At 46.2% G+C, this 25569-nt stretch overlaps 3 protein-coding genes across 8 annotated transcripts; 2 read left to right on the forward strand and 1 right to left on the reverse strand.

The window, feature by feature from the left end:
* Positions 1-483: 483 nt before the first annotated feature.
* LOC129054735 (uncharacterized) lies at positions 484-5960 on the reverse strand. Its single transcript, XM_063719044.1, has 3 exons — positions 5942-5960; positions 1913-2967; positions 484-717 (listed from the first exon to the last, which is right to left on the reverse strand). Exons 1-3 carry the CDS (start codon positions 5958-5960, stop codon positions 532-534), a joined length of 1260 nt encoding a protein of 419 aa, XP_063575114.1. The 3' UTR covers positions 484-531.
* LOC129054730 (dynein axonemal heavy chain 1-like) lies at positions 2230-20941 on the forward strand. Of its 6 annotated transcripts, none has more exons than XM_054546171.1 (3): positions 2255-2386; positions 17263-17430; positions 17538-19315. In XM_054546171.1, exons 2-3 carry the CDS (start codon positions 17358-17360, stop codon positions 17909-17911), a joined length of 447 nt encoding a protein of 148 aa, XP_054402146.1. In that variant the 5' UTR covers positions 2255-2386; positions 17263-17357; the 3' UTR covers positions 17912-19315. The 6 variants fall into 6 exon arrangements, 3 of the variants coding, with proteins under 3 accessions (XP_054402146.1, XP_054402144.1, XP_063574489.1); XR_008519366.2 differs by adding an exon at positions 20776-20941 and having other exon boundaries at positions 2261-2386; positions 17263-19217; XR_008519367.1 differs by having other exon boundaries at positions 2261-2386; positions 17263-18913; positions 19005-19315.
* Positions 20890-25494, forward strand: LOC129054721 (dynein axonemal heavy chain 1-like). The gene is given in 9 exon segments (XM_054546155.1): positions 20890-20940; positions 21661-21887; positions 22052-22157; positions 22249-22297; positions 22604-22875; positions 23383-23523; positions 24057-24220; positions 24450-24563; positions 25302-25494. Coding segments are annotated over 9 exon segments (1317 nt in total).
* Positions 25495-25569: the final 75 nt, after the last annotated feature.

Raw genomic sequence — 25569 nt, forward strand, 5'->3', positions numbered from 1 at the left:
GTTATTTACATTTAAGAAAAAACTTAGATATATAAATAATTTGTTGTGCAATAAAATTACAGTGCAAGATGAACTGTAATCTGTACAAAGAATTAAAAACCTAAATATGTCAATGGATCATAACTATCAAGTGACAACAAATGAATAGATTAATTTTTATAGGGCTCATGACCTCTGCTTATTACCTTTAAATGACTGCAAAAGAAAAAATAACTCTTGGCAGGTTAATATTTGGATTTTATCGATCAAATCACTTATACCATGGGTCTCAAAATATGTTCTGGGCTACCATGGGTCTCAAAATATGTTCTGGGCTGCATATATGTTCTGCATATGAATCTTGGAAGAATACTCATTTACTGTCAATAGTAGTTGTTTTAAAAAGTAAAATGACATTTTATGCAGAATTTTCTTCTTTTCCCTTAGCATGCTGTGTTAGTTTCCTAAGGCTAGGAACAGAACAAATGACCACAAACCGCGGGGTTTAAGACGATAGAAATTTATTTTTTCACCTTTCGTGAGGCCAGAAATTCAAAAACGAGGTGTGAGTATGATTGATTTCTTTGGGAGGCTTTCAGGTAAAATCTCCTTCTTAGCTTCTGGTGGTTTCCAGCTGTCCTTGACGTTCCGTGACTGTAGGCACCGTAACTCCAGACTCTGCCTCCCTTGTCCCGTGGCCGTCTTCCCTGTAGGTCTCTGTATGTTCCCACGACCTTCCTGTAAGGACACAGCCATTGGCTTTACGGCCCACCCTAATGCATTGTGACCTTGTCTTTACCAAGTGTATCTGCAGAGACCCTGTTTCCAAGTAGCTTAACATTCCTGGGTTCCAGCTGGACATGACTTTCTGTGGGACACTATTCAACATGGGAGATAAGCATGTATTTTTTAAGAAAATAATGAGTTCTGCCTCTGCTATAAAGCCCCTTTTCTTTTCATTAGTGTTTATTATTATGAAATAGCATGGAGAGTTGACAGAGCTCTAAGTAGTTCTGAACGGCCACAGCGTGGGAAACAAATGGGGGAGTGGGAAGAACTAAGATCTGATAAACAGTTCAGGGCAAGATGATAGAAGGGCATGTACATCATGCTAAAAAAAAAAAGGTGATTGCTGTTTTGTGGCAAGGAAGAACAATAAAAATTTAGAAATATTTATTAGGTGTCTATTCTTTGTCAATAATGTACAAAAACATTCTGGGGATAATGAGCTGAGAAAGGTATTTGGCTTCATGTGTATCGCAGTGCAACAAGAAACCAATTCCTGAGACAGAAACAACTGGTAAAGGAGCACATTTGGTTTGTCAAGTTTGAAGTTGAAAAAAATTAAGTAGAAAACAGGTCTAGCCAAGCTGAAATGTTCCTAGTGTAAACAAAGTAATAGGATGAAAATCTCCTGATACCTCAATGGGAAAGCATGAAGAGATGACAGGAAATAGGATTCAGAGCTTTGCAACATTGTAAAGTGTTACCAGCGTTAAGAATGTTCTCAGAAGAAAGAAAAACATTGGAAAATAAAAAGAGAAAGGTGGTTGGAGTTATAACTTGGTGTTGAATAAAATTAAGGAACTGGAGGAAGAAAAGAATACACCAACTGAAAGAGCAAAAGTTGAAAATACGGAACTTATGAGAACATTTTAGCTTTAACTGAGGAATGCTCAGAGAAACAGTAGAGCTCTCCCCACCTCTTCTCCTTTTCTCGGTGGTCTTTTTCCCCACTTCTTCCCCTCGCCCTCTCCCCACTGTTTTTTTCTTTTCCGAGATGAGTCTCCCTCTGTCATCCAGGATGGAGTGCAGTGGTGAGTTCTCAGCTCACTGCAACCTCCGCCTCCCTGGTTCAAGCGGTTCTCCTGTCTCAGCCTCTGGAGTAGCTGGGATTACAGGCGTGAGCCACCGCGCCCTGCTGTGTCCTCACCTTCTTCTTTCCCACCCTCCTTTCTCCCTCTCCGACTTTACAAGGTTCTTTCCCACCTTCTCCATACCCTCCTCCCCCTCTCCCTGCAGTCTTCTGGGCCCCACTGTCTTCCTTCCGCAGCCAACCCTTTTCAGTTCTGAAGCAGCGGCGGGGCGGCGGGACAGCGAGGCGGGGGACGGGGCGCGGGGGCGGCAGCAGTCGTGATGGCACTGGCAGCAATCTCTTGGGTCTCCAGTTGGCTGCTGGGGCGGAGCTTAGGGGCCCAGCTGAGGGTGCTGCCTGGGCGCATAAACACACCGGGGGCAGGGACACAGGCGCGCATGCGTGGAGAGCTTCTAGGGGAAAGGCAGTGGGAGAGCGCGGAGAAGGGAGTGGGCAAGAAGACGATCGGGGGCGAAGACGGTGGGGAGAGGAAGAGGGGAGAAGAGATTGCGGGGAAAGAAAAGCGCGGCAGGAAGTCGCTGCTGCGAGAAGGTGGGGAGATGGAAACGGGAAGAGAATGGTGGGGAGGGGAAGAAGATGGTGGAGAATAAGAGGCTGGGAAAGAAGACGATGCGGAGAGGAGAAGAGGATGGGAAGAGACTGCGGCAGACAGACACTGCTGCGAGAAAGTGGGAAGAAATGGGAAGAAAACGGTGTGGGATGAGGAAGAAAACGGTTGGGGGTAATAGGCCGGGCGAAGACCGTGAGGAGCGGGAGCGGGAGGGGAGAAGAGGGAGCGGCGGGAAAACGCTGCTGCGGGAATAGGCGGGAAGGTGGAGAAGGGAAGCGAGCGGGTGGAGAGGAGGGTGGGGGAGGCCTTGGGGAGGGCGAGAGGGAGATGGGAGGAAAAGCCGACGCCACAGGAACCGGTGCTGCGAGGAGGCGGAGAGACTGAGAGGAAGAAAACGGTGGGGAAGGGAAAAATGTACCGGGGAGAAGAAGATGCGGGAAGAAGACTGTGGGGAGAGGGCAGAAGAGGATGCGGGAAGAGCGCGGTGGGGAAGAAGGAGGGGAGAAGAGAAGAGGGGAGAAGACGGTGAGGAAGAGGGAGAGGGGAGAGAAAGGTGGGAAGACTTTGGGGAAGGGAGGGGTGGGAAAGGAGGAGGGTCGGGATGGAAAGGGGAGGGAAAGGGCAGAAGGTGGGGAAGAAGACGGTGGGAAAGGGGAGAGGCAGAGGGGAAGAGGAGGAGTTGAGGGGAAGGAGAAGGGAGCGGAAAGGGGCAAAGACGACGTTGGGCAAAGAGACGGAGAGGGGAAAAAGATCGGTGGGAGAGAAGAGGATGAGGCAGGGAACGAGGTCGGGAGAGGGGAAGAAAAAGGCAGAAAGACGGGCTGAGAAGACAGTGCTGGGAGAAGAAGGAGCGGAGGGAGGGAGAAGGGAAGCTGGGAAAGACGGTGGGAGAAGGTTGGGGACAAGAAGGCAGTGTGGGAGAAGAGTTGAGGGAAAAAGAAACAATAGTGATACTAACGTTTAAACGTCGTCGTCTTGAAGCAAAAGAATCAAGTGCTGCTTTAGAGTCCCGGCCTAACCTTCTTCAATAAATTCCCACTTCCAAATATCTTGTGATTGCAGTGTGGGTCATTTTTAGTACTTAGATGCAGAGCAGTCTCTGATTGTTAGTGACAGTGCTGTTAAATTGCATGCTGTTCACCAGCTATAAACGAAAACATCACATTTCCTTGAAGTGCACTTTAATATGTAATTCAAAAACTTTTCCAAGTGGCTCATTGGGGAAAAAATAGAGGTGTGTACCTTTGGCTTTGAACATGGAGTCTCTGAATTCAGATTGCATTTGTTTCCCCAAATCTTTAAAATTGTGGCAGAAACATAATTGTGAATACGGCATTCATTTTGTAGGGCAGTGTATGTTATTTTAACAAAGATAGGGTAAACTGATATGCCTGTAAGAAAATGTAATTAATTCAATTTAATTCACTCATACAAATTTAGGTTTCCTTAATATAAAAAACCCAAAAACAGTTAAATTGCCTTAGTCTTTTAACATAACTTCATGCTTAGAGTCAAGAGAATTTGTAAATGCAATCCTGTAATGCTGGCGTTGCGTTATGCCTATATAAAATAAATGTTAAACCTAGATGTTGCTTTTTTATTTGGCATTATAGAACTTCATAAAAGTTTATGAGTGTATTAATACTTACAGGTGAACTTGACATAAATTATTAATTGGTGAATGGTAACTTATTGCTTGTAAAATAGGCAGTTAAATGTAATGATGTAAATACATTTTGTATTATGCTATAGTTTTTTAAAAAATATTTTCTTCTTTTGTATTCTACTTTAAAATCCTGGAATATACTTACTGATATCTTATTTCCCCATGAAAAGGCTTCCGCTAACTATATTGTATTTCCAAGCAAATGTCTGTACCAGAACATCAAGTGTAGAAATTCGGCAAAATCTGTATTTTAGGACAAGTGCAGTAGCTCACACTTGTAATCCTAGCACTTTAGGAGGCCAAGGCAGGTGGATGGCTTGAACTCACGAGTCCCAGACCAGCCTGGGCAACATGGTGAAACCCTGCCTGTACAAAAATAAACAAAAAAATTAGCCGGGCACGGTGGTGCACATCTTGTATTTTATTCAATCAAATTGAAGGCTTCATTTACACTTGGAAAACAAGATGATTTAATGTACTCATATAGAAAATAACCTCATGCCCAAAAGGGGTTCACTTAACAGCACACGTTCATTCATTCTGTCAGACAGTGGGTTAAATGTGTCTGAGCACCGCCTATGAGTCACGAACACAAGTCAGTATCCGCACTGAATATTACCCAAGCTTTTCCCGTCTCTTACATAGAGTAGCACAGATAACTTGATGGACTTCATCTCTTTAATTTGTTGTGGAACACTTAACATGACCTCCTCATATATAATTATCAATGCTGTTCTTAAATAGATGTTATCATCTGGATATTTACTAGACTTACAATGACTTACTGCAGATATGTCATCCATATCTAATGCAGGCTATACTAATTCTGTAATCTTTACTTACTAAGTTTCACATGGTGGTTTTGGTTTTAAACAAGCTCTTGGAGATCAGGTGGTTTGTGTTTTGTTTTTGTCTTGTTATTTTAATATGAAGTAAAGTGGTTAAAGATTCTGGAAGCACAACTGTGCACCACCACCCAGTGAAAAGGTCCATTGTTAGTTCCCTCCGGGCAAGCTTTGGGTATTTAACACAGCATCAGGCATAGGCAACCTTTGCAACATTAAAACAGGAAGTTGCAATTTGAGTCATTCTTAGTCACTGACAGTCTCTATGTGCAAATTTAACAGCATGGCCACCCTATATATACATAGGACAGTGTTTGGATTGGCTTTTTAAAACTAATTATATCCTTTTGCCAAAAAAAAAAGAACACACATGGTAATACCTGCAAGTCACCATGCTTTCTTAAGAAAGACAGTATCTGAAAAAGATAAATGAAAACAAACTACATTTGCCTTTTTAAAAACATTCTATGTTATTGTGGAAGCAATGTCACAGAAAAAAATGGTTAGAAAAAATCTGAATCAGCATGAAATAAAATATTTTGAGGGTTATTGAACACTGTTCATTTTCATGAAAATAGGACAAGGTTATTTAGCACAGGTATTTCTGTGTTCTGCGGTGCTCGAACTTGCTCTGTGTGTGAAATGGCCTACTATTAATACAAGGAAATTTGTTGTGAAACATGTACTGTAGAATTAAGATGAAAATCTATCTGTGCTTAAATCACTTAATTTTGTTAAATAAAACTTGGTTTCCAACATTGTTTTTTTTTTCTCCAGAAAAGCACTGTCTGCTAAATTCTTAACCAAGTGGAAGACAGAAAATATTCAAGAAAAACAAAGCAATTGTGCACGTCACTCTATAGTTGAAAGTATTCTGATACTGAAGCTATGTCCAGTATTTTAAGCTGCTTTTATCCAGAGTGATTACTTGTACATTAATCTCAGAAGATTCTAGATAGAAATTCAAAGGCCTTGGGCCCAGCCAATTAAATGTGACTCTCTGAGAGCATCCGAGTGATACTTACTTTCCCGTTTTCCGATCATTGATCAGATGGTTACAGATGCATGAAAAGATACATGATTTTTAAAAATAAGATAATGTTATTTAAAATATGTGTTGAGTGCTTGCATTTGCAAAGAACATAAATATTAGATGATACTGAGAACATTCCTTAATAATCAGCAAAGATAAAATGTATTGTGATTCTGAAAAAAATGGAGGGGGTTACCATGAAATTATTAATATTTTACTTACATTTGTTACCAAATCACTGAATTCAAAAGTAGAATTGCTGAAGTCACTGGAGTTTGATACTTCAGGATTGATGGTTTTGGCTGAATTCTTTAAAAAATCAAATAAAACTATATATGGTATAAACAACTATGTTCATTTGTTTCAATAGAAATTAAATATATATCCATACAGTATTCTTTGGTCAAATAGTCAATTGGATGTTTAACAATACTACTTCCTAATCAATTGCTTTGTCATTGTTAAGCTAAATCTTCAAAGAGTTTGGATGTTTTTAAAATAAGATTTGACTTGTAACTTAGATAAATATGAATTTGATAGTTATATTTTGATTTGTCATAGACAAATACTGAATGATTATAGAAAATTGTTTCAATATGTCAAATTAGTTCCATGGCACCCGTGGTTATGTAACTGTCAGTACTTGTGGGGAGGGGTCTTTTTTTTCTTAATTCTCAAGCCCATAAGCCATCATTGATAGTACTCAATTCTGATTCCTTTTCTTGGGGCCACATAAAATTTAATCCCTGTCTTTATTTCTAGAAAAAATCTAGAAAAACTTCCTATCACGAGAGAGTCTTTTGCCAGACAATATAATAGTTTTTCAGGGATACAACTGCTTGGATAGATATTTTCAGTTTGGAGTTGTAAAATCATGTTCTATCATCTCAACTATTCCGTATGCCAGCAGTATTTTGGGACTGTGACATTAACATTTTATTTTTCATTTGATTCACTTGGAAAAAATCAAGCAATAACTATGCTGCTGACTTAGGACTCAGAGGTATTTGCTGTTTAATACAGAGTAGGAACACTGCAATTACTTCAAGAAAATGATGACATTCTTCTAGACTGAAAAATGCATGTGTCCTTGACCAAATAACAACTCTCTTTCTTGTACAGATGGCCTGGAGACTCAGAAACTGCCTATTCAGAACATGGCACATCATAGAGATGAATTTTTAATAATTTTATTTGCCCATGTTTTCTGATTGTTCTGTTTCACTGTGAACTCTCAGTACCAACAATTAATAACAGATAATTTGGAGGCTGGTGTTTACAACTGATTGATCACACTGCTTACAGATTTCTTTGTTCCTTCTCCACTCCCACTGCTTCACCTAACTAGCCTTAAAAAATAATGAAGAATAGCAGGGCGCAGTGGCTGACGCCTGTAATCCTAGCACTTTGGGAGGCTGAGGCAGGCAGATTGCCTGAGCTCAGGGGTTCGAGAGCAGTCTGGGCAACACGGTGAAACCCCGTCTCTATTAAAATAACAAAAAATCAGTGGGGTGTGGCAGCGTGTGCCTGTAGTCCCAGCTACCCCGGAGGCTGAGGCAGGAGAGTGGCTTGAACCCAGGAGACAGAGGTTGCAGTGAGCCCATATCGTGCCACTGTGCTCCTACCTGGGCGACAGAGCAAAACTCTGTCTCTAAAAGAAAAAAATAATAATTAAAAATTTTAAAACGTAAGAAAAAATCATAATTTTGTCTTTTTAAACATAATTCTATGCTGCGACAAAAAAGACATTTATAAATATAAGCATTTTATTTGTAGTATAGCATACATTCAAATTAGGTGCTTGCATAGACATTTTGACAAATATTGCCATTTCTCTTTTAACACATAGGTCCTTAGTAAGCACTGCTTTCTAACACCAGTTTAAAACATTTTTTAATTCCTTTCATCTAACCAATTACAATATAAAAGTTTCAAGAATGGCACAAAGAAACAAAAAATTATTTGTCAAGGTAAACAATATTATCAGACATAATCAAGAACATTTTTATAAGATAACTTTGTGAGGTCAACAACAAAACAACACAAGTGAGAGAAAATTTCAAATACCATTTTTTATGATGAATAAATATCAGACTTATGCTTCTGATAAAGACAGACCAGGTATCTTAGAATAATGTAAATTAGGTTTTGTATGTAAAATAACGTTTTAAAACAAATCAGGTCCAGGCACTGTGGCTCACATCTATAATCCCAGCCCTTTGGGAGGCCGAGGCGGATGGATCACCTGAGGTCAGGAGGTCGAGACCAGCCTGGCTAACATGGCAAAACCCCGTGTCTACTAAAAATACAAAAATTAGTAGTGGCATGCGTCTGTAGTCACAGCTACTTGGGAAGCTGAGGCAGGAGAATCCTTTGATTCTCGGAGGCGGAGGTTGCAGTCAGCCGAGATTGTGCCACCGCACTCCAGCCTGGGTGACAGAGCAAGACTCCATCACACACACGCAAAAATAAAATAAATAAATAAAAATAAATTGGAGGCAATAATTTAATTTTTTTTAACATTAACTGAGTTAATGCACAGCTAAGAATTGTCAGGCTAGGATTTGGAGAGAAACAGCATCTAGAGAAATAAGAGCTGCTTTGGCCTGGAGCCATTTGTTACTTCAGATGGGATATCTACCCAGGTTGTGTTAAACCTCTGTTAGTCTTGTAGAGGCCCCCAGTTTGGTCATGGATATTAAAGGCTGTTGGTGCATTAAAGCAGTGAGAAGGCACCAGAATTCACCCAGTCACCACAGCAGGCTGGCTGCTGTCCACCTGAGTGCCCCCAAAAGGTTCCAACTCCAAATTTTTATGAAAGGAATTCAGAATTTGATTGTCCTTATACTTCTGGCATGAGCAAATAGCAATCATTTGAGAAAGAAAACATTAGTTAGGCCTCTAAAGACAGACAAAACCAGTTGTTCACCCACTATATTTTGTACATTTGCTCAAAGATATGAGGGTCAATGAAGAAAAAAACACACTGTGAGAAGGAATAAACAGATGCCAAGGAAAAAGAAAAAAATGTGTCAAAGCAACTAGAATTACTATATTCAAAGACATGAGGTCAAGCTTGGAAACTTCAACAAGAAAGTGGAAACTATAAAAGTGACAGATTAGGGTAAATAACACACAAAAATTCTAAGACTAAAAAATGTGAGGAAGAAAAAGGTCACTCAATATATGAGTTTAACAGCAAATGAGACACAGCTAAGTAAAGAAGCAGTGAATTATAATTGATATCATAAGAAACTAACCAGAAAAAATATGCATGTTTATACATACATTCATAAAGATATATGGATACAAGAGCTTAAGAGTCACTGAGGATATTTAATAATAAAATCTAATATACACTGAAGAAAAGAGAGGAAAATAAGAATGGGACAGAAAAATATTTAAAGATCCAGTTGCTAAGAATTTTCTAAACTTAATGCAATGTAATAACCTACAATTTCAGAAAGACAAACTCCTGGTAATGAAGCTGCAGAAAACCAAGACACAAGTAGAAATTAGTAGAGCTTCACTGTGATGTAAGACACTAACCGCTAGTCAAAAAATTCCCTACACAACCAAAGTATCTTTTAAAAATAAAGATAACATTAAAACATGTTCAGATGAGTAAAAACTGACAGAAATTTTTTTTTTGTCAGCAAATAGACCCTAAGTGAAATTCTAAAGCATGTTTATTGAGAAAGAAGAAAAAGCAAAATGATGATAAATAAATATTTTCAAGGATTCAGGGATGAATGGAGAGCAGCAAAAGTGGCAGATATCTTGACAATACATACACAAATGGACTAAAACAGCAATGCCTTGGGGATATTAAATACATAGCACAGACCCAATTCACACACAAGTACAAGTACATGTGAGAAGGGATAACAGGGCTGGGCGCGGTGACTCAGGCCTGTAATCCCAGCACTTTGGGAGGCCAAGGCAGGTGGACCATGAGGTCAGGAATTCAACACCAGCCTGGCCAACATAGTGAAAGCCGTCTCTACTAAAAATACAAAAATTAGCTGGGCGTGGTGGCGCGGGCGCCTGTAGTCCCAGTTACTTGGGTGGCTGAGGCAGGAGAATCGCTTGAACCCAGGAGGCAGAGGTTGCAGTGAGCTGAGATCAAGCCACTTGCACTCCAGCCTGGGTGACACAGTGAGACTCTGTCTCAAAAAAAAAAAAAAAAAAGAGAAGGGATAATAAAATTAAGGTCCTTCCTTGCATTTTCCAGAACAATAGTAAAAAGAATTAATAACTATTAAATTTTGATGAGTCAAAAAATATATTGTAATTTCTGGCTGGGTGCGGTGGCTCATGCCTGTAATCCCAACACTTTGGGAGGCCGAGGTGGGCAGATTAAGAGGTCAGCAGATCGAAACCATCCTGGCTAATACATGGTGAAACCCCGTCTCTACTAAAAATACAAAAAAATTAGCCGGGCGTGGTGGCAGGTGCCTGTAGTTCCAGCTTCTTGGGAGGCTGAGGCAGGAGAATCGCTTGAACCCAGGAGATGGAGCTTGCAGTGAGCCCAGATCATGCCACTGCACTCCAGCCTGGGTGACAGAGCGAGACTCTGTCTCAAAAAAAAAAAAAAAAAAAAATTGTAATTTCTAGTAAATTACTCACAGGAGAGTAAAAGTGTATAAATTCCAAACCAAAGGAAATAAAATGAATGTTTGAGAAAATCTACATTCATCAAAAAAAGGCAAGAAGTGCCGAGAAAAGGCAACAAAAAGCAGGCAAGACAAAAAGCACCTGAGAAAGTGGTAGATTTCACAGCGACTACTATTGAGGGTAAATTGTGATTGGGGAAATGACAGATGGGAAATTCTAGACTGTTGAGGAAACTTGATCTGAGTATTGAATTTATAGGTGTTTATTTCATGATTATTTTGATTTGGGTATGAAATTTATAGATGATTATTGCATTTAAGCAGTATATTCATATTTTATGCACATGATTACAGTCTAAAACTTAAAGAAATTAAGAATGAAGATTGATCTTGCTGACTTAGAGGAGTCCATGTTTTTTGCTGTCATTTCCAAGGCATTATGTTATTTCACAAGTTAGGGAAAGCTTAGCAGATGGATGCGGTAGAAATATGAAGATGTTAGGAAATGCATGTGCTCTGAAAACAGGGAAGGACAGAAATTCATGAAAGCCAAATAACATGAGTAGCACAAGGTGGAACACTATAGCTCCTAGCAGAAAAAAGAAAATTCTTATTTACATTGAAACAACTAGACATTTCCTTTAAGAACTTAAACCCATAGTTCTATCACTTCTTTCTTTACATTTTTGGATAAATGTGATCCTTGGTAGCCCTTGATGATATAAATAAAATGTGAAAGAGTTGGTAAAGGTACAACTATGCATGATATCTCCAGATTCAGAGGTTAAGGGAAAAAAATCTGATTGATAATGTGAGTAAGGTTCTTCTAGTCAAACATGACATAAATTTTAAAAGAGAGATAAATACACCTTTTTTGTTAATTTAGTAATGGTCTGTGTATTAAATTTATGGTTAGTTTTCAGTCTTTTTTCAACTTGAGTCTTTCTGGACAGCAAGTATGTAGTCTTGAAAACAGAATGAAAATTACAGTACAAAAGAATAAAGACAAGTTTTCAAACTTTTTGGCTTCAGGAACTCCTTATAATCATAAAAATTATTGGGGACCACAGAGTAATTTTATTTATCTGCATTATATGTGTAGGTATTTACCATATTAAAATTGAATCTGATAAATTGAAAGAAGTATGTTAGCTGATTCAAAGCAATGATGACAAACTCATTATGTGTTAACATAAGTAATAAATTTGCATGAAAAATTAAACAAAATAGAAATGTGAAGAGTGATATTATCTTAGTTTTATTAACCTCTTTAATGTCTGATTTAATAGATTGTAGCTGGATTATCGTATTTAACTCCACATTTAATCTGTTAAGATATGTTATTGAGTTTAAACAAGTGTATGAAGAAAATCTGGTCTCACAGAGAAAAATAGTTGGAAAGGGAGAAGTATTTTAATAACCTTTTCAGGTAATGGGGGACAATCTTCTTTGATACTACACTGAAAATTTTAAAGGGGTAGTTTCTTAAAAGTTAGCTGTAATGTGGAATCTGGAACCTTAAATATGAAAACTCCTAAAACTCTTAAGATTTAAAAAAGATTAAATTTACTCTAAAATCTGTTGTTCCATCTTATACTTTTAATTAAGTTTTACCCATGCCCAATTTTATAATATCACCCATTAGACATTGTTTCACGGAGTTAAGCAGATCTTTTAAACGTTGGCACATTTCATTATACAATGTCAAATAAACAACAGCTTTGTTAAATCATTGCCAGCCTAACCAGAAAGATCTTTAGGTGTTTGGACAGCAGTCTGGCTCACAGTAGTTGATAAAAGTTTTCCAAAATTCTTGTTTTTAATTCAGATTTAAAATTTTATCACTGACATATAGATATTGTCAGTTTTTCTTGAAGTGAGAAGCTCACTGTTTTTCACTTTTATTCAGTCTTTACCATCTAGTAAATGTTACTTCTATTCTTCCATAAGAAATCTGGAATTCTCTGGTACTACTGTCTTCCTCTCATACTCCAAACCAATTCATCAGTAGATCGTGTTGGTGATTCTTTTAAAACATATTGTGAATCCAAGCATCTCTTACAGGTCTACTGCTGCCACTCCACCCAGCCACTATCATCTCAGGTCTCGATTAGTAGCCTGTCCTTCTGGATGCTTTTTACTCCTTCTACTGTTCCTTTTGTCTTTCCATGAAGCCACGTAGCTGATTTTTCAAAAATATCATTTAAAATGTCACCCTGGCCGGGCGCGATGGCTTACACCTGTAATCCCAGCACTTTGGGAGGCCGAGGTGGGTGGGTCACGAGGTCGGGAGATCGAGACCATCTTGGCTAGCACCGTGAAACCCTGTCTCTACTAAAAATGCAAAAAAATTAGCCAGGCATGGTGGCAGATGCCTGTAGTCCCAGCTACTCGGGAGGCCGAGGCAGGAGAATGGCATGAACTTGGGAGGTGGAGCTTGTAGTGAGCCGAGATCGCGCCACTGCACTCCAGCCTGGGCGACAGAGCGAGACTCCATCTCAAAAATAAATAAATAAATAATAAAAAAAAAATAAAATGTCACCGTTTGGCTCAAATCCTTTAAATGTGGACAAAACTCTTCTTTTCTTTTTCTTTTTTTAATTTAACTTTTAAGTTCAGGGTACATATGCACACTTGTTCCATAGGTACACTTGTGTCATGGGGGTTTGTTGTATAGATTCTTTCATCATCCAGGTATTAAGCCTAGTACCCATTAGTTTCTTGTCCTGCTTTTCTCCCTCCTCCCACCCTCCACCCTTCAAAAGGCCCCAGTATTTGTTGTTCCCCTCTGTGTGTCCCTGTGTTCTCATCATTTAGCTCCCACTTATAACTTGCTAAGGATAATGACCTCCAGCTCCATCCATGTCCCTGCAAAGGACATGATCTCATTCTTTTTTATGGCTGCATAGTACCCCATGGTGTATATATACCACATTTTCTTTATCCAGTCTATCATTGATGGGCATTTGGGTTGATCCCAGGTCTTTGTTATTGTGACTAGTGCTGGAATGAACATACACATGCATGTGTCTTTATAATAAAATGATTTATATTCCTTTGGGTATATACTCAGTAATGGGATTGCTTTGTTGAATGGTATTTCTGTCTTAGGTCTTTGAGGTATCGCCACTGTCTTCCACAATGGCTGAATTAATTTACACTCCCACCAAGAGTGCCTAAGTGTTCCCTTTTTCTCCACAACCTTGCCAGCATCTGTTATTTTTTGACTTTTCAGTAATAGCCATTCTGAGTCGTGTGAGGTGGTATCTCATTGTGATTTTGATTTGCATTTCTTTAATGATCTCTGATGTTGGACGTCTTTTCAAAAGAAAACTCATTTTTCTTGCACTGTTGAGCTGATTACCATCAGTTCCAAACCTCCCCCCTTTACCCTGCTTGCCGGCTTTGCTTTGTCTTTGGCACAGTGTGAAACTCTGCAGCATCTGCTGGAGGGACGCTGGAGAAGGATGGAACTCTTCTTCCTAGTTCTGAGTGCTCCTCTTAGCTTGCTCTTTTGGGGGACAGCAGCCAACAGTGGCCATCACCTCTCTGGGGACAGAGCAGGTCACAGGCAGCACCTAGGGGAGCAGCTTCCCAGTGTTTTGTCAGTGTAGAAACTCAGCAAAATTCTCTGCTGTCAAGCAGGCCACATCCTCACCCTCTCCAAGGAGGTCTAGCACTCAGCTCTGGTGTGTGTGGGAGATTCTTCCAGATGAGTTTCTTCCTGCAGTGCTTGCCTGAAGCCCTGTAGAGTGCAGTGGCAACTCCCTGAATTTGCTATCCCTATTTCGTGTGTGTGTTTGCATTGCCTTTCACAAGCTTGCCCAACCCACAGCCCAGGACGGGTTTGGATGAGGCCCAACACAAATTTGTAAACTTTCTTAAAACACTGTGAGATTTTTGGCTAGGTGCCAGTGGCTCAGGCCTGTAATCCCAGCACTTTGGGAGGCTGAGGTGGGCAGATCACTTGAGGTCAGAAGCTCAAGACCAGCCTGGCAAACATGGTGAAAACCCGTCTCTCTCTACTAAAAGTACAAAAATTAGCCAGGTGTGGTGCCACACACCTGTAATCCCACCTACTCAGGAGGCTGAGGCATGAGAATCGCTTGAGCCTGGGAGGCAGAGGTTGCAGTGAGCCAAGATCATGCCACTACGCTCCAGCCTGGGTGACAGAGCAAGACTCTGTCTCAAAAAAGAAAACAACAGGCTGGGTGCAGTGGCTCACACCTGTAATCCCAGAATTTTGGGAGGCCGAGCCGGGCAGATCAGGTCAAGAGATCAAGACCATCCTGACCAACATGGTGAAATCTCATCTCTACTAAAAATACAAAAATTAGCTGAGCATGGAGGTGTGTGTCTGTAGTTCCAGCTACTCAGGAGGCTGAGGCAGGAGAATCTCTTGAACCCAGGAGGCGGAGGTTGCAATGATTCGAGATCTTGCCACTGCACTCCAGTCTGGCAACAGGGTGAGACTCCGTATCAAAAAACAGCACCACCACCACCACCAATCAAAAAACCAAAAACAACAACAACAAATAACCAAAAGAAACAAACAAACAAAAAACTATGATTTTTTTGTGATTTTTTTTTTTTTAGCTTATTAGCCATCGTTAGTGTTCGTGTATTTATTTTATGTGTGGCCCGAGACAATTCTTCCAATGTGGCCCAGGGAAGCCAAAAGATTGGACACCTCTGCTTTAAGAGATAATTCCCTGAAATAGTTAACAGTTATTTACTTTCAATTTTCCTTATTCAAATTACTGTGCAGTTTCAGTCTCCTGGTTGGACAGTAACTGACCACAATGTCTTCCAAGGCCTTGTATTATTTAGTTCCTGGCATTGCTCTGAAACTGTCATCTACCATCCTCCCGTTGTGCACTTTGCTCTGGCCTCACTGATGGACACATTCTTCCCAGAACATCCTCCTACTTAAATTTGTCTTACTTTTTGCCTAGAATCTTCTTGCTATTCAAATGTCTCATTACCAGAATTTTCCACATATGATATAAAATGTGCTTCCAATACAACACTTTCTCTCTACTTTAGCCTGCTTCATTTTTCATAAAAGTTCTTGTCACCACATGACATGTTACAGTCATTTATTTCCTGGCTCTCTGACTCTTCTCACTGGAAAGTTATGCCCTTGACAGCATACACAGTCTGTTTTGTTCCTGGTTAATCCTTGTGCCTGCACCTCCGTGTAACCTAGCACATGGTAGACAATGAAATGACTGAATGAATTAATGAATAAATGAAGTAGTATACTTCCTAGATGAGAAAACTGAGATTCAAAAGTGGTAAGTACCAAATCAGTATAACATAAAAGTTAGTTTAAGCTCTTTGGGGAGAAATGTGAGTTTGAATGTGGGTTTTGCTACATCCTACTAGTGTAACTTACATATATTTCTTAAATTCTCTGTGCCTCATTTTCCTTATCTGAAAAATGTGGATTTTAACGGTAACTAATTTATACTGTGGCTATATAGAGTAAATAAATTATGTATATAATATGCCTAGTACAGTGCTTGACACAAATTAACAATTTGTTAATTGTCCGGGGTCTCGTCTGGGATGCCTGCACTACACTTCCCTCCTCATAGCACCACAGGGCACTGCTGCTGCCTCTCCCTGGAGTCCAGGTCCTGCTACTAGTCTTTCCAGAAGCCTGTGGGCTGCACGGTCCTGTTTCAGGGCTGCCCGAGGCCTCTACCACTGTGCAAAAGCATGGGTCAGTCAAACCGATTGGCCAGCCCGGGTCACCCACTGCCTGGCCTCACTTCTTGCATTCAGGAGGTGCTGAGTCAACATGTGATGGGCAAGCAGATGGATGAATGAATAAATGGCTAGAAGAATGAACCCAAAGGCCAAAGAGATGCCTAGGCAGCAAGCTCCAGAAAGATACAGAGTAGTAAAGTCCCCAGCTCTTCTGTTGTGTCCTTGGTGGCCTACTGGGCAGTGGGCACAGTATCAGGGCACTGGGTCTCCCCTGGCTTTGCTGTGAGGAACCTGCTGACTCCAGGAGAACAACCTCCTTAGAACTAGGAGGAGTGGACATCCTGGGACCTCCGGTTCCCTGGGTTTGCATGGGAAGGCATGGACACACGTGGGGCTGCAGGGGCATCTCACCCGTTGCTCCTTGGCCTGCAGCTGGTGGTAGCTGGTTCTCCACCCACGTGGAGATTTTGTGGGCACAGGAGATCGCCAACAAGGTGCAGCATGTCAAGAAGCAGCTGAAGGACTGCCAGCAGCTGGCCATGCTCTACAACAACCGCAAGCGCATCTTCAGCTTGCCTATCACCAATGTAGGCCTCCTGCAGGCACCTTGCCCTCATTCCCCCGGGCTTGAGGAAGCAGCTCATGTAGATGCAGCTGCCAGGAGGCAGGGCTCTGGCATTTGGGGGCAGGACCCAGCAGGCTGCAGAGTGGAGATAGCCCAACCCTGGCCCTCAGGTTGAGGAGGCCCCTGGTACCAGGCAGGGGACCTGAGGGTCAGCCCAGGTCTGGTGCAACAGCTCAGAGCCCAGATCTCAGGTGGGAAGGGAAGAAGGGAGGCCAGGCCCAGGTGTGTGGGGGCAGGGTCAGGCACATCAGCCAGGAGCAAGGGAGAGGGAGAGGACCTGGCCCAAGAAGGGGCAACATGGAGAGAGACTGGGGAGCATCCCAAGACAGCCACAGCCCTGCCCTCCTGTCCCTGCAGTATGACAAGCTCCAGGATGGTGAAGGAGTTCCAACCCTACCTGGACCTTTGAACCACAGCCTCTGACTGGCTGCTCTGGTCGGAGAGCTGGATGAATGACCCCCTCTCCGCCATCGATGCTGAGCAGCTGGAGAAGAATGTGGTTGAAGCCTTCAAGACCATGCACAAGTGCATGAAGCAGTTCAAGGACATGCCAGATAGGGAGCCAAGCTGGCCAATCCCCTCCTCCCTGCCTCTGCCACCTGCCTCTCATGCCTTTCTGTCCTACCCGGCAGCCTACCAGGAAGTGGTCTTGGACATCCGGGCCCACATTGAGGAGTTCAAACCATACATCCTGCTGATCCAGGGGCTGCGCAACGCTGGCATGTGGAACCGGCACTGGGAGACACTGTCCAACCAGATCAACATCAACGTCAGGCCCAAGGCCAACCTGACCTTTGCTCGCTGCCTCAAGATGAACCTGCAGGACCATATCGAGAGCATCAGCAAGGTGGCCGAGGTGTCTGGCAAGGAGTACATCATCGAGCATATGGGCAGCCACCAGCGGGCCCAGCCACCCCAGCCTGGCCTCCTGCTCTGGCAACCACAGCCACTTGGGAGGATGACAGTAATAAGCCCCATCCCTGGGGTCACGAGGCCCAGGGGTTGAGATGCGTTCTATTAAGTGAGTTAATAATGCACATAAAATTCTTGACAGTGTCCACCGTTGCTATTATTCTTCAGTTACTCCTCTCAAGAGCCCCAGGAAGGAGCTAATAGCATTAGCCTCAATTTAACAGATGAGTCAGGCCGGGTGCAGTGACACATGCCTGTAAATCCCAGTACTTTGGGAGGCTGAGGAGGAAGGATCGCTTGAGCCCAGGAGTTTGAGACCAGCCTGGGCAACATAGGGAGACCCCCATCTCTATGAAAAATTAAGATATTAGCCAGGCATGGTGGCACAGGCTTGTGGTCCCAGCTTCTTGGGAGGCTGAGGCTGCAGTAAGCGGTGATTATGCCACTGCACTCCAGCCAGGGAGACAGACTGAGACCCTGTCTCAAAACAAAACAAAAGAAAACAAACAAAAAAACAAACGAAAACACATAAATCAATTAAGGCTCAGAAGGATTCAGCAACTGGCCAGGGTGACACAGTAAATGCCGGAGGTGAGACCAACGCCCACCCTCCTCCTAACCTTAGCTGCCTCCCAACATGTGCATACAACCACATGCAGCACATGTGTAATAACAGTGAACTGGGCTGAACACAGTGGCTCACGCCTATAATCCCAGCACTTTGGGAGGCCGAGGCGGGTGGATCACCTGAGGTCAGGAGTTCGAGACCAGCCTGGCCAACAAGGTGAAACCCCATCTCTACTAAAAATACAAAAAATAGCCGGGTGTGGTGGCACATGCCTGTAATCCCAGCTACTTGGGAGGCTCAGGCAGGAGAATTGCTTGAATCTGGGAGGCAGAGATTGCAGTGAACCAAGATTGTGCCACTGTGTTCCAGCCTGGGTGACAGAGCGAGACTCCACCTCAGAAAAAAAAAAAAAAAGAAAAGAAAAAAAGAGTGAATTGGCCCTGAATTCAGAGGAGGGGCTCACATGGGACTTGTTGCCAGACAAGCCGAGAGTATTTGCCAGAGCGGCCATGTGGAAGTCATGGCCAGGTACTGTCTGCTGCTTCCCTGGGCAGGGCTGGTCAGATAGCATCAGGACCAGCCCCTCCCAGGACTCAGCCTGGCTTGTCCCCCACCCCAGGCACTGGACGAGATGGAGAAGGAGTGGTCGACCATCCTGTTCAATGTACTGCCCTACAAAGCGACAGACACCTACATCCTGAAGAGCCCGGATGAGGCCTCGCAGCTGCTGGACGACCACATCGTCATGACCCAGAGCATGTCATTTTCACCCTACAAGAAGCCCTTTGAGCAGCGCATCAACTCCTGGGAGAACAAACTGAAGCTAACCCAGGTTGGCCCTACCCCCAGTCCTTCCCTCATCGCTCCCCCTCTTCAGAGAGCCTGGCCCACAGGTGTCACTGATGGTCTCTGGGTGGGGTTCAAAGCGTTGCAGTGCCTTGCCGCCATTCACACCGCACCTGGCTCTCTGGCAGGCCCCGCCCTACTGCATTCAGGGGGGGCAACTAGGATGGGCTCTCCATCCATGAGGTTCAGCTACCGGATGAGGCAGATAAGGGTGCGTAGGGGCAGCATTTGGGTCCCAAAATGTGGCTGAGGATGGGCCTGGGAACTGCCAGCCGGCCTCCCCAGGGCTGCCTGAGCTTGGACCAGGACTTCCAGTACTGACACTTTCTGGGCCAGATGTCACAAGGCCCCAGAGCACCTCAGCGCCCTTTCCCACCCTGTCCTGAGCTTCCGTCCTCATCTTATTTGAAGCTACCTTGGTTGAGGGGACTGGGCCACCAGGGACTGCACTTGTCTTGGGCTCTAAGGCCAGAGGCAAGAGCTGCCCACAGAGCCCTGGAGGGCAGTCCCGGGGCCAGCCTGTAGATGTGACTGTGATATCCCCTTCCCCGGGCCTCCCTGAGAGCTGTTCAGAGACCTCCGGCTAAGGCCAGAAGCAGGTGGGGAGGGCTCATCTGTGTGCCTGGACCACCCAGAGATGCCTGAGCTGGTCAGCACTGTCCCAGGTCCCCCTCTGCTCACACTGTCCACTTGACCTGGAGTTCGACACCCACCTTCCGTCTTCTCCAAGGCCCAGCAACAAGCAGCCTCGCCGATTCTCCCTCACCCTCCTTCAAGGGGTTCCCACCGAGGCCACTGTCAGTGCCTCTTACAGAGTCCACTACACATGCCGGGCCCATGATTCAGGGGCAGAACTGGCCTCTTAGTGGGCTGTGGGCCCCTCGAGGGAAGGGACCAGGCCTCATTCCCCTCTGTTTCCCCTAGTGCCCACCAGGGCCTGGCACAGTCCTGACACTGCTGACTGTGACCCCCATCCCATGAGGAAGAAATGGATGAGTGCGTGAGTTTGCGCTGATGGGAGAAGACGAGATATATCTTGAATGGGGAATTTTGAGGCAGAAGGGGGAAATGGCTCATTTTGAAGACGTCTCACCCTTGGACTCATGTTTCAGAGAGTATTTTAGGACTCTCACACTCAAGACCCATTGAATCTCAGAGAATCCTGGGGTCATGGACTCAGAAGTCCTTCCAGGAAGGAGGCTGGTTGGTCTCCCAGGCACCGAGTATTTCCTGTCACTGCAGGCTTTGCTGGCGTGGGTGTGTTCCTCCCTTTGGAAGAGCAGCTCCCCCAGCTCCTTTGGAGGCTTGGACGTCCTGTGGGGATGTGGGACTTCTCTGGAGGGCAGGCATCCCTGTATCCTCTTTGTTCCCTGGAGTATCACAGATGACAGCACCATCTAGAAATCTCCCTGTATACATTGGCTTTGGTGTCCAGTGCTCTGCCCAACATGCTGGTGTGGTGAAATGTCTCAGTCATTGGGACAAACCCCAGCTTGGACCCTGACAGTCCATATCACACCCCTCCCTGCCCTTCCCCTCCCCAGGAGGTTCTGGAGGAGTGGCTGAACTGTCAGCGGTCCTGGCTCTATCTGGAGCCCATCTTCAGCTCTGAGGACATGAACCGGCAGCTGCCTGTGGAGAGCAAGCGCTAGCAGAGCATGGAGCAGATCCGGAAGAAGATCATGAAGAGTGCCTACGAGAACCGGGAGGCAAGCTCAATGGGGGTGGGAGGGGCAGCTGGGATCCCCAAGGGCCCTGGTCACATTGCTGGTAGCCTCCTAGTCTCTTCCCTCCCTACACAGAAAAGGCTGGCGGACAAGCCTGAGGATTTGGTCTTGACCCATGTCCTCCAGAGTGGGCTCCCCAGCCTCAGAGTTGCTCCTTAGAGGCACAGTCACTGACGGGTTTTCTCTTGGAGATCCACAGCCCATATTAGCGTTTTTTTGTTTTTGTTTTTTTGTTTTTTTTCTTTTGAAATGGAGTTTTGCTCTTGTTGCCCAGGCTGGAGTGCCATGGTGCAATCTCAGCTCACTGCAACCTTCACCTCCCTGGTTCACCTCCTGGAGGCTGAGACGGGATTCCCCTGTCTCAGCCTCCCAAATAGCTGGGATTACAGGCATGTGCCACCAAGCCTGGCTGATTTTTTTTGTATTTAGTAGAGCCGGGATTTCACCATGTTGGTCAGGCTGGTCTCAAACTCCTGACCTCAGGTGGTCCACCCTCCTCAGCCTCCCAAAGCACTGGGATTACAGGTGTGAGCCACCACGCCCGGCCCATATTAGCATTTTAGAAGCCCTGACAAGTCCTGCAGCAAAGCAAACTCTTTAGCTTTGTTTAACTCTAATTTGTTTGACCATAGAATTTTTTCTGTGGGGCTGATGGATGCAGCCACTGGCTCAGGGAGAATTTTTCTGCATCTTCCTTCCCAGGCCCCGCTGAGGGGCTTTGGCTGGTGTGGGTGCTCTGGGATGAGCCTGCCTTGCTACCTGGACCATGCTCACTGCCCATTTCTGTGCATGGCCCGGGCCCTGCAGGTGATCAATGTGTGTTCCCACCTGAGGATGCTGGACAGACTGCGGGACTACAACAAGATTCTGGACCTGGTGCAGAAGGGCCTCAGTGAGTATCTGGAGACCAAGCGGAGCGCCTTCCCCAGGTGGGTGCCACCTGGCCCATGCCCACTCCGCCACTGTCTGCCCGTGAGGCTGAGGTATCCAGGGCCCTGCTCAGGCTAGGGTGCGGGGATGTCAGTAGGGCTGGGGCAGCTGGGGCCCAGGGAGCCTGCACGACCTGTTTTCCTCACCCCTGTTCCCCTGGCAGATTCTACTTCCTGTCAGATGATGAACTACTAGAGATCTTGTTGCAGACAAAGGACCCCACAGCTGTGCAGCCACACCTGTGCAAGTGCTTCGAGAACATCGCCCGAGTGGGCAGCTGAGCCCGGGGCTCAGGGCCAGGAACATGGGGCGTCTTCCCAGGGAGAACGTCTCTCCTTTTGTGATGAGCCCTTTTAGCAGGAAATGTGTCAAATGACATTCCTGGTCTTTGGAGACACAACTGGGGCCTGTGAGAGGAAGGTCAACTGCAGAATCCCCAGCTCAGGGCTGGGGGCCCTGGATTTCTAACTTACCAGGGGCTCCCTGTCCCCCCAGCACACTGCAAAACCTGAGGCCAGAGGCCTGTGACCTGCCTTGTCTTCCCTCATCTATGCAGGAGGCCGGGGACATGCAAGGCAGTCAGACTCCTTCCCCAAAGCCTGCTTCATGCCGGGCCTGGGCTGGGGCCTGACCACTGCTGGGGAGAAAGCAGGCTGCCCAGCCAAGATAGACTCTCAGGGGAATGGGAAGGCAGAGCTTTCTTCCTGAGGTGGAGGGCACTGGGCAGGCTCGGCGCTGGGGCTGTGGTGGGCAGGGCATCTGGGCACACCAGGTGTGACCTCACTCCTGCTCCTCCACTGCTTGCAGCTGCTGTTCCAGGAGGACCTGGAGATCACGCACATGTACTCAGCCGAGGGGGAGGAGGTGCAGTTGTCCTTCTCCATCTATCCCTCCAGCAATGTGGAGGACTGGCTGCAGGAGGTGGAGCACAGCATGAAGGCCAGTGTGCACGACATCATTGAGAAGGCCATCAGGGCCTACCCCACGGTGAGCCGCCCGCAGCCCATGCAGCCTTCCACCCTGCGCCCCTCTGCTCCCTCTCAGTGCCCCTCCTGCTCCAGCCAGCCTTGTCTTCAGGCTGCAGCCATGAGGTCCCTGGGAGCTCAGGCGGGACTCTGGAGTCTTTCCTTTCCACACACTCCAGAAAATGAGACTCACTCCTAATGATCATCGAGACGGCTGTTCTGGTTCCCAGCACTCACTGGGTGCCAGGCTCCAGGCTGGGCCCTGTCTTGCAGTCTTTCTCTCAGCTCCATGACCATAACCGGCAGCTGGGCTCTAGGTGACTGCCCAGCCTGCAGAGTCAGTTCAGAGATATCTCTGCCACCCCAAGAAGCCCAGAGCATAAGGGCTTCCCTGCTCTGAAGGGACTGGTGGCATCAACAACTGGAGCCAAGTCTGAAAGCCAGAGCACAGACAGCATTCAGAGGAAGAAGAAAGAATGGGATTGGGGCTGCGGCTGTCCGGGTCAGCCTGCCCATGCTGTCTTCCCAGATGCCCATGACCCAGTGGGTTCTGAACTGGCCTGGCCAGGTGACTATCGCTGGGTGCCAGACCTACTGGACCATGGAGGTGGCAGAGGCTCTGGAGGCCGGCGACCTCAGAAGCCGGCTGTTCCCCCAGCTCTGCCAGCAGGTTGGAGTCAAGAGGACCCCTGTCTGTCCCCCTCCACCCCCCACATGGCACAGGAGGGCCCAGTCCCTCCGGGAGCTTTCTCCTATATTGAGTCTGGAAGACACCCAGGGTTGGGTCTAAAGGGGAGGTCAGACACCCTTGAAGTGTCTCACAACCAGCCACCCGCAGGAAGGATGGGCCTGAGGTGATGCCCCCTCCCCAAGGGTCAGTGAGGGAGCCACGCGCCTGGTCCCTCCTGCACAGTACCGCAGGCACCCCTTGCCCTGTGCTCCGGCGCCTTGCCAGGCTCCCCTTCCCAGCCTTGAGGGTTCAGACAGCACCACATGCTGCAGGGAGGCAGACGCCAGGCATGTGCCTCCATTCTACTTCCTTCCTTCCTTCATCTGCCCAGTCCCTGCTCACCTCCCAACTCAGACCATCAGAGCCCCCCATGATAGAGGGACTGTTCGTGGCAGAAGCCCACCCTCTGTGAAAGGGGAGGGTGAGCCTCCTCGTGGTACCCTGATGTTTGACAGTGCACCCCACTCCTGCAGCTCAGTGATCTGGTGGCCCTGGTGCGGGGGAAGCTGTCCTACATGCAGCGGGCAGTGCTGTCAGTGCTAATCGTCATTGAGGTCCACGCCAAGGACGTGGTGAGCAAGCTAATCCAGGAGAACGCGGTCAGCATGAATGACTTCGAGTGGATCTCACAGCTGAGGTGAGGATGTGGGATGCCCCCAGGGCCAGAGCAGCTGCCAAGAAGGGGCAGGGGAAAAGAGGAAAGTCAGTTAGCAATAAGTTGGTCCCTGTCCTCGAGGTTCTGGGACAAGCTGGGTATGGGTGCCTTGATGCCCTCATTCCCAAAAAGAACCCTCTCTCCTTGACTATATACCCTGCCCAGTGGCCCATGGCCCCATGGCCAGGCCCTCATCTCCCTGCACCACCAGGTACTACTGGACAAATAATGACCTGTATATCCGTGCTGCGAATGCTGAGTTCATCTATGGCTACGAGTACCTGGGCAACAGTGGGAGGTTGGTGATCACGCCCCTCACCGACAGGTGAGGGTTCCCCTCTTGCTCTTTCCCACACTGAGATCCTCCCTCCAGTTCTCTGGCCCAGGAATCCAGGGACCATGGCCACTCTGGGGTGATCTAGCCCATCAGAGCAGTGCAGGGTTAGGACCAAGGGCTTTGGGCTCAGACCTCAGTTCTGCCAGTCACAGGCGGAATGACTTCGGGCAGGTGACTTGACCCCTCTGTGCCTGAGTTTCCTCTGAGGCCTCCTCACGGTGGTAATGAGAATTTCATGAGCTGATACGTGTGGAGCTCTCAGCACATGTGTGGCACTCAGTGAGCATCTAATGGGTATGCACTTTCCTGTTTTTATCCATCAATTTCTCCTTTAATGTGCCAGAGGAACTGAGCTGAGAGACATCATGGGTGAGCCCTTTTCTAATAGTTCTCTCCTAGCTCTGTCAGTCATGTCATCTTGCCGCCTGTGTCTAGCACCAGCTGGATTTTCAAGCTGTGTTTTGAGTGAGGAAAGTGAAGTGTGGCCACATGTCGGCCATCCCCAGGGGTCCCTGGGCAAAGCTGGGCAGGGCGGTGAAATGGGACAGGGAACGTGCTGGGCAGGTGTCCACAGGCTCCAGTCCTGACTCCAGAGCCAGGGCTGGGCACACCCCGGCCCCCCAAAAGGGCATGGGGGCGAGAGGCCCCAGTCCACAGGAAATTCTAAGGAAAGGGGGAGTGTCCAGGCCATGTGTGGCCTGAGCTCACCTCCTCTCTCTCCTGCAGGTGCTATCTGACACTGACCAGAGCTCTGCACCTCAAGTTTGGGGGTGCCCCAGCTGGCCCAGCTGGCACAGGCAAAACTGAGACCACCACAGACCTGGGCAAGGCCTTGGCCATACAGACCATTGTGTTCAACTGCTCTGACCAGCTCGACTTCATGGCCATGGGCAAGTTCTTCTAGGGCCTGGCCAGATGAGGCTGGGTGTGAGCGTGGCACAGGATGGGGTAGGACGGACGAACTCTCCTTGGGGAGGGCTAGGTGAGGGCACTG

The sequence above is a fragment of the Pongo abelii genome, chromosome 19, assembly GCF_028885655.2.
Source record: "Pongo abelii isolate AG06213 chromosome 19, NHGRI_mPonAbe1-v2.0_pri, whole genome shotgun sequence".
NCBI classification, from domain to species: Eukaryota; Metazoa; Chordata; class Mammalia; order Primates; family Hominidae; genus Pongo; species Pongo abelii.

Bases quoted from the DNA above. Each gene is read 5' to 3' on its own strand.
- LOC129054735 (XM_063719044.1), bottom strand. The intron at 718-1,912 runs GTGAGGACACAG...GTGTCCTTACAG, and splicing joins GGAGGGTGGGAAAGAAGAAG to GAAGGTCGTGGGAACATACA.
- LOC129054730 (XM_054546169.1), top strand. From the start codon at position 17,354: ATGAATGACCCCCTCTCCGCCATCGATGCTGAGCAGCTGGAGAAGAAT.